Genomic DNA, 15962 nt, shown 5'->3' with positions numbered 1-15962 from the left:
CCAAGTCAATCCTAAGCCAAAAGAACAAAGCTGGAGGCATCACGCTACCTGACTTCAAACTGTACTACAAGGCTACAGTAACCAAAACAGCATGGTACTGGTACCACAACAGAGACATAGATCAATGGAACAGAACAGAGCCCTCAGAAATACTGCTGCATATCTACAACTATCTGATCTTTGACAAACCTGACAGAAACAAGAAATGGGGAAAGGATTCCCTATTTAATAAATGGTGCTGGGAAAACTGGTTAGCCCTATGTAGAAAGCGGAAACTGGATCCCTTCCTTACACCTTATACAAAAATTAATTCAAGATGGATTAAAGACTTACATGTTAGACCTAAAACCATAAAAACCCTAGAAGAAAACCTAGGCAATACCATTCAGGACATAGGCATGGGCAAGGACTTCATGTCTAAAACACCAAAAGCAATGGCAACAAAAGCCAAAATTGACAAATGGGATCTAATTAAACTAAAGAGCTTCTGCACAGCAAAAGAAACTACCATCAGAGTGAATAGGCAGCCTACAGAATGGGAGAAAATTTTTGCAACCTACTCATCTGACAAAGGGCTAATATCCAGAATCTACAATGAACTCAAACAAATTTACAAGAAAAAAACAACCCCATCAAAAAGTGGGCCAAGGACATGAACAGACACTTCTCAAAAGAAGACCTTTATGCGGCCAAAAAACACATGAAAAAATGCTCATCATCACTGGCCATCAGAGAAATGCAAATCAAAACCACAATGAAATACCATCTCACACCAGTTAGAATGGCCATCATTAAAAAGTCAGGAAACAACAGGTGCTGGGGAGGATGTGGAGAAATAGGAACACTTTTACACTGTTGGTGGGACTGTAAACTAGTTCAACCATTGTGGAAGTCAGTGTGGCGATTCCTCAGGGATCTAGAACTAGAAATACCATTTGACCCAAGCACTCATTTTTTTTAAAGTGAAGTCTGAATTTTGATATCTTATCAGTTGCTGCCCATATTTCTCAGTCATTAATTGAGAAATATTTATAGGCAGAGAGTCTTAGGTGTATACTCTTAGGCTCCTGCCGGAGGCTGGACTTATGTGAAAATTGGACCAATAGGGAAGTTTATTCTAGCTATTTTCCCCAGAAGATCTCTGTACTCAACCCACTTTCCCTAACTCTTTTTATTTCCCTCTCAGTCAGGGATTTGGCTTGGCCTCTTTGGTTGTGATTGAGTAATCCTATGTTACATATGGAATTGTCTCCTTCCTTTTCTTTCTAGGAAGTGCATTTTCAGCTGAGCACCTCAAACTTCAACTCCAGAAGGAATCCCTAAATGAGCTGAGGAAGGAGTGCACTGCAAAAAGGTAAATGCACACTGAGAAGAATTGCTGTGAGTGTGGAGTTTACTGTGAGGATAGATTTGAAAAAGTAGCGTTCTTTAAAGCTGCTAGTATTAATTTATAGTCCATATACCTCAGTACCACATTCGTTTATTCAACACATATTCATTGATTAAGCACTGATTAAGCACCTACTGTGTGTCATGCACCATGCCAGAGGTCAGTTATGAAAGCTCCTAGTATGTAGTTATAATCAGAAACATGAACACTATTTGAGTTTCTTAGGCCACAACATCATGGTTTAATGTTTGAATTTCTTCCTCCTGTCTTCTACATGCGGTTTAGCTTATAGGTTTTTTTTCAATAATTTTTTCAGATTTACTCCTGCTTCTTGTTAGCTCATTTGGATTACTTCAGCAACTAGATTATCTCTCTAACATCAGTCTCTTCATCTTTCCAGATTGTTCTTCATGCTACAATCAGACCTCTCCTCTTAAAATACCATTTTTACCTTATTTTTTATCTTCTTTTTTTAATGTGGAGAAACATTTCTTTCTTTCATTCATTCATTCATTCATTCATTCATTCATAGACAGGGTCTCATTCTGTCACTGAGGCTGGAGTGCAGTGGTGCGGTCATAGCTCACTATGGCCTCAAACTTCTGGCCTCAAGTGATCCTCCACCTCAACATCCCAAAGTGCTGGGATTACAGGTGTGAGCCATCAGGCCTGGCATTTTTATCTTCTTAATATGGTGATCCTTTTGCTTAACTTTCAAATAGCCTGTAATAAATTGGCACCTTGCAACTATAGTTAATTTTAGTCGCTCTCCCAACATTCATTTAACAAATGCCAATAGTTTTTCTCTTCATTTTTTCCAACATATGCTTAATTCATTAGTACCTCTGTTCTTTTGCTCATCTTCACTTGCTTTTCCTGGAAAGTCTGTCCATCTTGCACTTTTCTTCAAAAAACTTTAGCAGTTGGGGATTCAAAAATGCTAGACCGGCCGGGCATGGTGGCTCACACCTGTAATCCCAGCACTTTGGGAGGCTGAGGCGGGCCGATCATGAGGTCAGGAGATGGAGACCATCCTGGCTAACATGGTGAAACCCTGTCTCTACTAAAAATACAAAAAATTAGCCAGGCGTGGTGGCGGACGCCTATAGTCCCAGCTACTTGGGAGGCTGAGGCAGGAGAATGGCGTGAGCCCGGGCAGCGGAGCTTGCAGTGAGCCAAGATTGCGCCACTGCACTCCAGCCTGGGCGACAGAGCGAGACGCCGTCTTAAAAAAAAAAAAAGTGCTAGACCTATAGAAAACCATAGAGATTATCTATTCTAATTCTCTCAATTTGCAGATAGGAAGGCAATGCTCTGGTAAGTTACTGTTTGTCCAACTCACTAGCAAAGCCAGGACTAGATCCCATTGTCTTCAGTGCTGTTTTAGATGAGAAAAAAAACAGTGATTTTCGTACTGTTACACACGACTCAATACAACACTTTTAACATTAGATTCTCCAGCAGACCCTCACTGTATGTCTTAGAATTTAATTCAATTCTCACTCTGTTTTCCTGCAAATAGTATCAGATCCCACAGAATTAAGGACTCATTCCCACAAGACTGCCTCACCACATCAGATGCCAGTTGGCAAGACCCAGGTTGTGACCTGTGCTTCTGATTGACCTGCTTTAAATAGAGGTTCCCATAACCCACTCCTTGGATTTGATTAATTTGCTAGAGCAGCTCACAGAACTCAGAGAACCATTTACTTAACCCTTACTGGTTTATTATAAAGGACATTACAAAAGATACAGATGAACAAGATGGAAGAGATGCTTAGGGCAAGGTATGGGGGAGGGAGCATGGAGCATCCATGCCCCGTCTGTGCACATCAATCTCCAGACACCGCCAGTCTGGAAGCTCATTAAATCTTGTTGTGCAAGAGTTTATATAGGTCTCGATCTCCAGCCCTCTTCTCAGAGTTTGGTGGGTGGGGAAGAAAGTCCAGCCTTCTAATCTCTTGGTCTTTCTAGTGACCTGTTCCATCCTGAGGCTGTCTAGGAGCCCCTGCCTTAAGTCATCTCATTAGCATAAACTGTGGTGTGATCAAAAGGGGCTCATAATGAATAGCAAAAGACACTCTTATCGCTCAGGAAATTCCAAGGTTTTTAGGTGCTCTGTGATAAGAACCGGGGGCAAAGACTATATATATGTCATGTTATACTTTGACCTACAGTTTCTCCTAAATTCCTTTTGTTCTTAAATTCTTGACGCAGTTGATCAGGCAACTTACTTTTCAGGTATTTTATCTATTGATCATGTTTCTTAAGTAGTGCAAGAAAAGAGCTGGTGCCAGCCATGGTGTCTCATGCCTGTGATCCCAGCGCTTTGGAAGGCTGAGACAGGCAGATAGCTTGAGCCTACAAGTTTGAGACCAGCCTGGGCAACATGGTGACACTGTCCCTACAAAAAATACAAAAATTAGCTAGGCATGGTAGAGCGTACCTGTAGTCCCAGCTTCTCAGGAAGCTGAGGTGGAAGGATCACCTGAGCCCAGGAAGGTCGAGGCTGCAATGAGCCAAGATCATGCCACAGTACTCCAGCCTGAGTGACAAAGTGAGACCCCGTCTCAAAAAAAAAAAAAGAGAGAGAGGAAGAAGGATAATTTCATACTATAGCTTTTTATTTGTTGTTTTTACTTTTTTTCTCACAGTCCAACATTTTGGTTTTTGAGGTAATTATAATATGTAATTGTGAGTGAAATATAGAATAATTTTTGAGGAAATGCCATACAGATCTTTCTTGAAATCAAATTGGCCTCATTAAATTGACTGTGAAATCTTGGTCAGATTACTCAGACTCTCCAAATATTGTTTCCTTGTTTATAAATAGATATAACAATATCAACCTACTAGAGTTGTTAGAATAACTAAATAAGGCATTTGTAGATGCCTAGTGAATGATTATTTATACCCTTTATATTTCTTTTTTTTCAAAGACAGGGTCTTGCTCTGGTGCCTAGGCTGGAGTGCAGTGGCATGGTCAGGGCTCACTGCAGCTTCAACTCCCCAGGACCCAGCAGTCCTTCTACATCAGCCTCCCAAGTAGCTGGGACCACAGGCATACGCCACCAAGCCAGGCTAATTTTTTTTAGTTTTGTAGAGACGGGGTCTCCCTATATTGCCCAGGCTGGTTTTGAACTCCTGGGCCTCTCAAAGTGCTGGGATGATGGGAGTGAGCCACCACTCCCAGCCCCCTTTCCATTTCTTAGCATGGTACTGATCACACACAGTAGCACTCAGTATATAGTTAGCTTGATTGATGCTATTTGGAGATAGGTCAAGACTTATGGTAGCTATTATTTATGCTTCTGCTTCTGAGTTTCTGTGGCCTATTACAGACGATATAATCTTTCTTTGCATTAATTGTTTGGAAATAAATGTTACAAAGCATGCAAGCATATATTTTTTAATAAATGTATTTTTTCTTTCCTCATTAGAGAACTCTTTTTGAAGACTAATGCTCAGTTGACAATTCGTTGCAGGCAATTACTCTCTGAGCTTTCCTACATTTACCCTATTGATTTGGTAAGTTTCAAATTTTCTGAAAATATTTTTCTTTTTGAAAAGATGATTTCTGTATGAAATTTCCTCTTAATGAAAAAACTCATTGCTTTAGGCTTAATCGTATGCTCTGTCATGATTCATTCAGAAGCTAATGTCTATTTAAAACATAGATTTAGACTTGTTTGGCCTCAGGTTCTACTATTTCATTTATATCACTTTGGTGGTGGGATGCACTCATCATCTGAAAGACTGCCAAATTATTTTTGGTTTCTTTAGGATCTTTTTACTTAACCACATTATCCATTATCACCACTTCTTTTTTTTTTTTTTGAGATGGAGTCTCGCTCTGTCACCCAGGCTGGAGTGCAGTGATGCGATCTTGGCTCACTGCAAGCTCTGCCTCCCGGGTTCACACCATTCTCCTGCCTCAGCCTCCCGAGTGCTAGGACTACAGGCGCCCGCCACCACAACGCCCGGCTAATTTTTTTGTATTTTTAGTAGAGACAGGGTTTCACCATGTTAGCCAGGGTGATCCACCCGCCTCAGCCTCCCAAAGTGCTGGCATATCAGGTGTGAGCCACCGCACCCCACCCATTATCACCATTTCTGTCATATACATGCACATATATGTGCACTGCTTTAAAAATATGATTGATAATTTTCATGTATTAGTGTTACTTAAGATATTCCTGGGGTAACTGTCAGGCTGTTAGGTTTTTGAGCCTAGTTTCTTAGAATGAATGAAAAAAGGAAAACTTTAATAAAATTGATTAGGGTTATTTTTCAGAGAATTAAATCTGCTAAATTTGATAGTTTTCTTTTTAATGAAAAGTTGTTTAAAAGACTAATTTTCAGAGAAGAAAGCTAATAGGATTTGAGTTTGCTTATAGATTCTTGTTAAACGATTTATATATGTGAATGAAACAAGGATATTTTTATGATGATAATTTTACATGGCTTTTTCCTTAGACATGATGTCTTAAATGTTATTATAGAAAATTTCAAGTATATGTAAATGTAGGGAGAGAGTAGAATGAATCATCATGTACTCATCATTGAGCTTCAACAATTATGATAATACTTGGAGTTTAGAACAGTGTTTTGAGTCAGCACCAACCTGCTGATTTCTTTGAGATTTAACTTAGAGTTTCTTTGCTTTATTTATTAATTTTATTCTTTAAATTCACAGAATGAACATAAGGATTACTTTGTATGCAGTGTCAAGTTGCCTAATTCTGAGGACTTCCAAGGTATTTTATTTTTTATTTTGAAGATTTGTTATATATTAATATATGGAAATAGAATATCTTGAAATGCTGGTTGCCTAGCACTTTATCCAAAAGAATTTTTGGACCTTCTGTCCATTCCCAATTGCAAGTATGTATGTCAGACTCCTTGATAGGAGATAGAATGTTAGGTTTGATCATAGAAAAATAATTACTGAACCTTATATTAGAAATTTAAAAGAAAATAGTTTTTAAATGGGCTTTAAGCAAATTAGGCAGTCAGGTTCTTAATACAAATAATCGCCCTTCCTTTTGGTTTGATTTTTATGAAAAATTTGTGTGTGGTTGGGAGCAGAGGAACAGCAAACAAAATCTGTTCTGTTATTATTTAGAAAGTCATATTACTCCTGACCTGAGAAGTATTTGAAAATTTAATTTTGTGAAGTTTCCATTACCACAGGCTTAATTTGTTATACTATCATTTCTGTTATCTTTTAACTAAGAATAAATAAATAAATTACATTAAAGGTATTACAGAATATGATCCTTAGTAATTTCTATATTTTAAAATCTTTTGTTTTTCCTGCTCACTTTGCAAATATTCCAAAGAATTTATTTTCTTTGGCATATCAGTGATTATTTTTATGTTAGCAAAGTGGATTCTTTTCCCTTAGCCTAAACAATGCTTTGGGGCCTACTAAATATCTTTATAGATTATTCCCAAAGCCAGCATTTTATCTACCTGAGAAGTTACTGAAGAAGAGAGCATTGCTAGTTTTGATCAGGACTTTCATTTTCCTATAAAGAAGCTGTTGTTATTGGTGATCATTTAACATGTAAGAGTGTTTTGTTACCCTGTTGGGCCCTTAACCTGTAAGTACTTCAGACGTGATAAAAGGAGAGTGATAAACCAGGAGGTGGAAAACCTATGGTCAAGTCCTGATTGCCCCTCTATAAACCATGTAATTTGGAACAAGTCATATAACCTTTGAGTTGATTTCCTAATTGATTGAATGAACTATTAATTTATGCTCTACCTGTCTTATATGATTGTTGTGAAAAATAAGTGAGGTATACCAGTAGCTATAAATGTGTAAGATTTTGCCTAATCTTTAATACTTACAAAAGCAAACAAAGGGATCCTGTAAGGAAAATGGTATTCAGTGACTTGCTTGAGGCCACAAAACTGGGTAATAATATAGCTGGGATTTGGCTGGTTTCCATTTCATAGTGCTCCCTCAGATATCTGTAAGACACTCACAAAAATGTGTTTTCATGTTAATTTTAGGCAAAGTTGTGGTATCTTGAAGCCCATGGTGCGTCATTTTCCACATTTGTTCATTTAGTAAACATATTGAGTACTTTTGTCCTGTACCAGTTTCCTGGGATACAGAACATTATTCATTGAAAAAAATGTTCATTGAACACCTAAATGCCAGGCACTGTGCCTTTTGAGGATACAATGATGCAGAAAGTGAACATGTTCTCTCCTTCCATGGAGCTTATTGGGGGACACAGCCAATAAACAAGAAAATAAGTAACTAGCAAGTATTTAATAAAGGAATATGCTATCCCAGAGAATGGAAGAAACTGCTTTAGATAAAGCGGCCAGAGAAGACCTCTCTAAGGAGAAGTATAAAATTGAAGGCTAAAAGGAGCCAGCTATGCTACAGCTGGGGGAAGAGCATTTCTAGGAGAAGGGTCACCAAGTACAAAGGCGATGATGAAGGAGGAATGGGCTTGGCATCTCTCAAAAAACTCAGGGTTGGGGGAATGTGAGAAAAGACTTGTATTTTGGGTAAATCATGTAATCTTTCAGCTTAATTTCTTATAAAATAAGATATCTATATCTGTAATTTCTTGTGATGATTGAATGAAATCACATTTGAAAAAGCTTTTCATATAGGAGGTACTCAATAAATATAATTGGAATTAGTTGCAAAAGAGAGAGGAAGGAAGGACAGTAAAGACCAGACGTGTGCAGCTGGAGCATAGTGAGTGAGGGAAGAGCTACGTTAGAGGAGGTAGGAGAGGGCAGCCAGGGCCTTGAGGTCACTATAAGGAGTTGATATTTTATTCTCAAGGAAGTAGGAAATGCCTGAGGGACTTCAAGAAGCGGGATGGCATGAGCTGAGTGAGGCTTTTAAAAGTCACTCCGGCTGCTAAATACAGAATGATTTGAAGGGGGCAGTCAGGGAAGCAGGAATATCAGGAGTGGTGGTCTGATTACTCTGAGATGTGTCCTGATTCTATTTTGTTTTCTTTGAAATTCCTTGTCTCCTAGTTTTTCATAGCTTTTATAGTTATCTACACTTAGAATGCCCAACAAGCTGAATGCAGTCTCCCTACCCTTTAATAAACTAGTTTGCTTTTTAGTGTAGTTGTTGTAAAACAAAATGTGAGATAAAATGAAATAAATGTTTAATTTTACTCTAAGGTCCTATTCATTCCCCATTACCCTTAGGAATCAGAAATTTTAAGAAGCACATGCAGTAATATTGGACTTTAAAAATCTTATATTGGCTGGGTGCGGTGGCTCACGCCTGTAATTCCAGCACTTTGGGGAGGCTGAAGTGCGCAGATCATTTGAAGTCGAGTTTGAGACCAGCCTGACCAACATGGTGAAACACTGTTTCTACTAAAAATGCAAAAAATTAGCTGGGTGTGGTGGCACACACCTGTAATCTCAGCTACTTGGGAGGCTGAGGCACGAGAATCACTTGAACCCAGAGGCAAAGGTTGCAATGAGCTGAGATCGGACCACTGCACTCCAGCCTGAGCAACAGAGTGAGACTCTGTCTAAAAACAAAAACAAACAAAAAAAACTTATGTTAGTATCCTGCAAGGCACTTCCATTAAATGTATTGAGTGTTCTGTGTATGTCATCCACGGTGCCAGGTGTTGAGGGTGTAAGAGATGGTTAAGACATTGATCCTGCCTCAGTGAGATTATAGTCCAGTTGAGGATATCAGATTTGTAATCAAGAAAGTCAATAAGTATTTATTGAATTCATAGTCTGTGTCAGGCACTTAGAAGTTTATAGCAGATACATGGTACTCAAAAAAGTGAGAATAATCACTTCTATCAGGAGGGGATCAGGAAAAGTTTTATAGAGAAGATGATTTCAGTGTCTTAAGAACTAAAATGATGTTTTCCAGTAGAAAAAAAGAGTAAGAAGACATTTTAGGCTGGGTGAGTAGAAATATAGTAACATAGGCTGGGCATGGTGGCTCATGCCTGTAATCCTAGCACTTTGGGAGACCGAGGTGGGAGGATTGCTTGCGACCAGGAGTTTGAGGCTGTAGTGAGCTATGATTGTGCCACTGCACTCCAGTCTAGGTGACAGAGTGAGAACCCATTTCAAAATAGAAAATAAGAAAGGGAAAGAAATATGATAACATGGAACATAATGATGTTCTCACATTTACCCTAATTCTCACAACTGTGAGAATTAATTCCATCTGTAAGGAAAGGAATTACCCTAAATTTAAAAAAGAAAAAAAAAGAAAAAAAATTGAAGCTCAGAGAGATTAGTTAATTTTTTCGAGGAGTCATATTAACCAGTGATAAACCTAAGATTATTCCTGGTCTGCCTGATTCTAAGATTCATATAATTCTTGCCACAATGCAGTTTTCTTCCTCGCTTTGAATAATAACCTCTTTAAACCTGTGACAACTTTTTAGTATTCTATAGCAGCTGCTTTCTGGGAGAGACTCTAGTGAAGGAACTCCAAGCTGGTTGTTCTGTGATATTCATGAGACTTTGCTGGGATAGACTTTACGCTGCATGGGGTGATACTGTTTGGGAAACTCCACCGTAGTACTCCAACATTATTGTGCTTTTCTAAGTGGGTAAGTTACTGTTGGAGTATGCCAAGGAGACCTGGACACAATGGGAGAAAATTGTCCAGTGGAGGGTGTTCGTCTGAGTTCCACTGACCGAGACATTTAGCTTAAAAAAAAAAAAATGTGTGTGTGTGTGTGTGTGTGTGTGTGTGTCAGTAATCCATAACATGAGAGCCTTTTGTGGTAATGAGACCCAGATTTCCTTCTGTGTCTGTATCCCTTTATGCAGGCGTGATTTCTTGGAAAGGAGAGTCCATATGTCAAACAATGTCTCATTGAGAACATGGAATGATTCCATAGATGCTGTGGCAGTGATTAGAGTCTTAAATATTTTGTCCTGTCTGGATCAGTGGGTGCTTGGTTCCTTAACAAATCAGCTGCCTCAGTGATTGGGAAGGCAGGATGGTAAGAGCTTTTAGATCACTTACTGTACTTGGATGCGTTTGAATATTAATAGTTTGTCCAACATATAAATCACAGGAACATTTGAATTAATTTATAATGTTATGGCCATTGCGTGTTTGTGGAATTTGTTGTCATAAAAATTATACAAAAGCTACAGCCTTGAGTGGTTACCTACATTTTAAAAATAAACCAGGATTATTTATTATGAGGAAACTGTGGGTTTTTATTTTATTTTCAAGCCCCTTAAAACTTTGTTGGAATTAGCATCTTTTTCACATACCTGAGTCTTAAGGTTCATTCGTGTTTCTCCCTGGACCCTCCACTCCTGCTCCAACTTCTCACTAACAAAACTATCGTCTGTGACCTTTCTAACCCCCAGAACACCATAAGGTACACAAACCTCTGCTCTGCCTTAGGTGTTAGGGACGTCATTAATGCTTGGTGGAAAAGCACACCCCAGAGAGCTGGGTTTTGGCTGTGGCAGGTAAAAAAATCTTTCAGATCTTGCAATGCTGGAAACCTTAAACCTTTTGGTTTTTTAGCTAAAGTGATTGGCAACAGAATGTGACATCTGAGGTTGCATGGCCTGCAATAGCCATAATTAACCACATGAGCTCACATTTTCCCACTGGAGATTCAGTGGTCTTGGGGTGATGAAAGTGACTTCCCTACCAGGAGGTGGTTTTCCTTTTGAGGGTATTGGAATACCCTTAGGCCCTGTAATGCTTCACCCATGGTCCTTTTAAAATGCTTTTTAATATAAAGCTTCAATATTGGAAATCTAACACCACAATGTTTAACACTGAGGCTGTGATGGAGCACTATGGCCTGGAATGGGAAACCTAGAATTTTTAATAGGTGGAGTGGGAAGACTTGTGGCAAGAATGGTGAGTGTGAATAACTTGAATCAAAGCTGATTTCCAATATTATTCAATTTTCAGTGTGTGTTATTTCTTTTTGATTTCTGTGTGTAGACTTCTCTTAGAGATGCCTTTTTATCTTTAAATTTAAACAAAGTTGTTTTGTTCATTGATGGGAGATGATGTTAGAAAACCAACTTTTTGTTCTTTTAATAGAGATGTGGATGTAGTCTCAAAATACACAAATATAATTCTTTAACAGTCCTCCTTTCATAATATGGGAAAAATGTAGATGCTTGAATGTTTAGCATTAGATAGATATTTTTGAAACATTCATTGTTTGCATTTGACCTGCTTGAAAGGCTCATTTAAGAGGCCTGCTGCTTTCTGGAAGTTTTCAAATCCTCTTCTGTCAGGTCATGTAGGAAAGGAAAAGCTTTGTATAAAGCACATAGAGGGAAGTTGCAACTTAGCATAGTATTATCTGTCTTTAAGTCCTCCTCCTCTTCCTCTTCCCTTCTCCCTTCAAAAGGTGGTTATTGAAGATCAAGTCCTTTTACTGACAGGAATATTTTAAATTTGATAAGACCTAATCTTTACGGAAAGCACGAGGCAGAATTCAGTCACCTGTGAAGAAACTCACAGTTACAGCTGTGACTCCACACCTATATAGGTATTCTGGAGGATTGTGGACACAATTCTCTCAGTTATTTCATCACTCATAGTTTCTACCTATATGGCTTTGACCAAGCCATTTATACCACCTGGGTCTCATTTCTCTCTTCTCCAAGTTGGTAGCATCAGACCCAGTGATTGCGAAAGTTTCTATTATTGTATGATAATGAATTTATATTGTAACAAATTTATAATGTAAAGTACTTTTAGTCCCTAAGGTAGTCTGATGTCTGGGTTTCAGCAGAAGGAAAGTGTTGTAGTAGTATTCAAGGTACTTGGGTGAGACTGGGGCAAGAGGACACGGTCTCTAAAAATAATTAGGATTCTAGTTAGTTAGAGCATGACTCAGTAGTTGGTTGAAAATGACTGCTGTTTGATTTTTTTCCATGAGTTTGTTTTAGAGAACTGACATTCCTTGAGAAGCCCATTTTCTGTTGAGTACTATGCAAGTCATCGTGGACTCTCAGACTTTTTATGTGCTCTTTGCTCTTACTAGAAAACGGTGAAGAAACTAAGGTGGTACACGTGTGTCATATGCTTGGTACATTTGAGGCTCCCAAGTTAAAAAATTGTTATATGCTGGGCACAGTGGCACACACCTGTAGTCCCAGTTACTTGGGAGGCTGAGGCATGAGGATTGCTGGAGCCCAGGAGTTTGAGGTCAGCCTGGGCAACATAGTGAGACCCCATCTTTTTTTTAAAAAATAGGTGTTATATTAATGTTTAACAATAAAGTTATGAGACAGTACAGTAGACTGGTTAATGGTGGAAGACTGGGTGTCAAGCCAACCTGTTTACTAGCTCTATTACTTTGGAAAGATTCCTTAATCTCTGAGCCTTAGTTTCTTTATCTGTAAAAGGAATGAAATAGCATTTAAAAGGTGTTTAACATTGTTAGTAAATGAATGACTGTCATATATAAAGTACTATAGACAGTTCTGGACAGAAAAAAGTGTATATATAAAAAATATATATAAATAGTTACCTATTTTTATAAGACTACCAAAGAAAAACCAATAGTCTGCTATGGTAGTTAAGGGTAGAGAATTCACTGAGGAATGGATGGCTATAGTGGCACTTCTACCATAAGAAGGTAGTGCTTAGATAATTAAGTAGAAACAGAAAGAAGAATGCGAAAATTTTTATTAGTAATTGAGGTTAAAGCCATCCTTAGAAGTCAGGGAATAGTCAAGACATGGTCATTGTGATCATTTCAGCCCTTCTTCTCTAGCCAGATGGGATATTCCAGATTATGTGTTAAATGTCTTGTGCACTTTTAAAAGCATTTAGGAATACTGTATGCCGAGAAGATCCTGTTTCCTTCCTCTTGGGGGAAGTTTAAAACTTTCTGTTGTATTACTCCCTGTTCTTAGCCCCTGAATCATCATTGATCACTTGATAGATAGTGGCAGAAATCTTGGATAAGTTTAGAAAATGTAATTGTCTGTGGCTTTTTGAAAGCTAGATGCTTATGTCTGATTATAAGATACCTGCATTTTTTCCTAGTAGTTGCTTCCACCTATATTGCATAAATAGGGTGGTATATGAACAGTGTGGTTTTTCACCTTTTGCTTTTGCTGTTTAAAACATTTTCCCCCTTAACCCATGTTAAACTTTGTAGACTTACTATGTAACCATGTCTTTTTCAATATCAAGAACATACCCCATAAGAATGACTATACTATTTCATTTCCCTTTAGAATTAATAATGTTGTAAAATAGTACAACTATATTGCCTAGGAAATTATTAATGCATAAAATCTATAACCACTGTATAGTGTGTTTGTTATGTTTAAACCTCTGAGGCTAATTTTCATATCATGTAATAGACTCGAGTATTAATTCTTCCTGTAAAAATGCTGGGAAAGAAAGCAATGGTTATTTGGACATATCAAGAGTTCTTGCTTTAAGGTATATATCAAATGTTAATCTCATCACATTAATTATTGGGAAATCGTTTAAAATACAGTTAGTAGATGAAGTTTCAAGTCTTGTTAATGGGTTTAAATTTGCATAAAATTTATATAATTTACATAAGTGATTAATATTTTATGTACCACATATTTTTATAAAATATTCTTTGAAAATGATTTATTATCTTGTGGTTATTTATAAGGTAAATAGTTATCTTCTTTTCCTCTGCTTTTGAATTTACAGCAAAAGATGATGGAAGCATTGCTGTTGCCCTTGGTTATACTGCACATCTGGTCTCCATGATTTCCTTTTTCCTACAAGTGCCCCTCAGATATCCTATAATTCATAAGGGGTCTAGATCCACAATCAAAGACAATATCAATGACAAACTGACGGAAAAGGAGAGAGAGTAAGTGTCTTTTTTTTAAAAAATGATTTTTAACATCAAGCCAGTATAAAATGTGGGGTATAATAAAATACATAAAATGTAACCTAAATTATGACAACTTTTATATAACCTTTGTAGAGTGCTCCATTTCATTTAAATCAAATGTAGTTATTATATGAAACTAGTTATTCATATAAATTTTAATGACTCAACCCTTGGGCTTCCAAGAATTGCTAATGGTGGCAAAAATTTACTTAAGTTTCATTTACTTTCTTCTTAACTTTTGTGAGGGTAAGTGTCATATGATCTACAAATATTCACCTAGTACCTCTTGCCTGCCACTCAACAAGTAAAATGTTAAAAGATTTGTCAGAGATCTAACTAGGAAAAGATATAATGGCAGATTGAACATAGCTGAAAAGTGGACTAGTGAATTGGAAGATAGGTAAGTAGAAAATACAAGTGTCTAATATACATGTAATTTCAGGCACAGAGAGGCTGGAAAGATTGTGGGGTAAACACAAAATTTTAAGAGATAATGACTAAGAATTTCCAAATTTAATAAAAGACATGAAATTACGAATTCAGGAAGCACTAACAAAACAGAGTGACAATAAAGAAAATATACCTGGGGAAATTAAACAGCTGAATATCAAAGATAAAGTGAAAATACTAAAAGCAACTAGAGGGTAAGACATGATAGCATGAAAAGATTGATAGTAAGACTGAAAGCTGATTTCTCAATGGAACAATGGAAGCCAGATGGTGGTGCAGTGACATTTTAAAATACTGAAAAAACAACAACTGTCCACTTAGAATTCTATACCCAGTGAAAATATTATTCAAAAGTACAGGCAAAATAAAGATATTTCAGACCATCAAAACTGAGAAAATGTATCCCAGCAGACCTACAGTAAAGGAAATACTAAAGGAAGAATAAAAATAATTTCAAACAGAAACATGGAAATATAGTACAGAACAAAGAATAAGAGAAAGGATAAAGATGTATTTCTAAATTCATTTTGACTGTAAATAAATACTAATGTCTTCTTAAATATAACATGCATATACATAATAATATATGTAGGATTATAATGCATGGTTCTAACACAAAAAGTAAAAAGGGTTGAGTGGTGTTAAAGTGCTCTGAGATCTTAGCATTGTCTGGAAAATGGTAAAGGTACTAATTTGTATCAGACTAATAAATCAAATATGCATATTGTACTTTTCTTTTTTTTTTTGCCTTCAGCACTTTAAATATGTAATACCACTCTCTCCTGTCCTGTTAGTCTTCCACTGTAAAGTCTGCTGCCAGATGAATTGGAGCTCCATTGTATGTTACTTGTTTCTTTGTTTTAAAAAAATTAAATGATAGAGCTTTATTGTGAAAAATCATTTGATTGCTAATGTAATCCAATTATTTGGTTCCATTGTGGTTTTTTTGTTGTTGTTGTTTGTTTTTTTTTTTGAGATGGAGTTTTGCTCTGTTGCCAGGCTGGAGTGCAGTGGTGCAATCTCGGCTCACTGCAACCTCCACCTCCTGGGTTCAAGCAATTCTCCTGCCTCAGCCTCCCGAGTAGCTGGGAATACAGGCACGCAGCAGCATGCCCAGCTAATTTTTGTATTTTTAGTAGAGACGAGGTTTCACCATGTTGGCCGGGATGGTCTCAATCTCTTGACCTCATGATCCACCCGCCTTGGCCTCCCAAAGTACTGGGATTACAGGCCATTGTGTGATTTTATAGCATTCT

The 15962-nt window shown here is 37.4% G+C and overlaps 1 protein-coding gene across 1 annotated transcript in view; it reads left to right on the top strand.

Annotated features, from left to right (window-relative positions):
- The window catches only part of UVRAG (UV radiation resistance associated), a 333633-nt gene that overhangs the window by 189174 nt on the left and 128497 nt on the right, over nucleotides 1–15962 (top strand). The window contains exons 9-12 of the mRNA XM_030828684.1: nucleotides 1270–1354; nucleotides 4831–4918; nucleotides 6087–6147; nucleotides 14067–14232. Coding sequence (XP_030684544.1) covers nucleotides 1270–1354; nucleotides 4831–4918; nucleotides 6087–6147; nucleotides 14067–14232 — 400 coding nt within the window. The remainder of the gene's footprint in view (nucleotides 1–1269; nucleotides 1355–4830; nucleotides 4919–6086; nucleotides 6148–14066; nucleotides 14233–15962) is intronic.

The sequence above is a fragment of the Nomascus leucogenys genome, chromosome 15, assembly GCF_006542625.1.
Source record: "Nomascus leucogenys isolate Asia chromosome 15, Asia_NLE_v1, whole genome shotgun sequence".
Taxonomy (NCBI): domain Eukaryota; kingdom Metazoa; phylum Chordata; class Mammalia; order Primates; family Hylobatidae; genus Nomascus; species Nomascus leucogenys.
The sequence above is the reverse complement of the archived record's forward strand: the minus strand, read 5'-3'. Positions and strand labels throughout refer to the sequence as shown.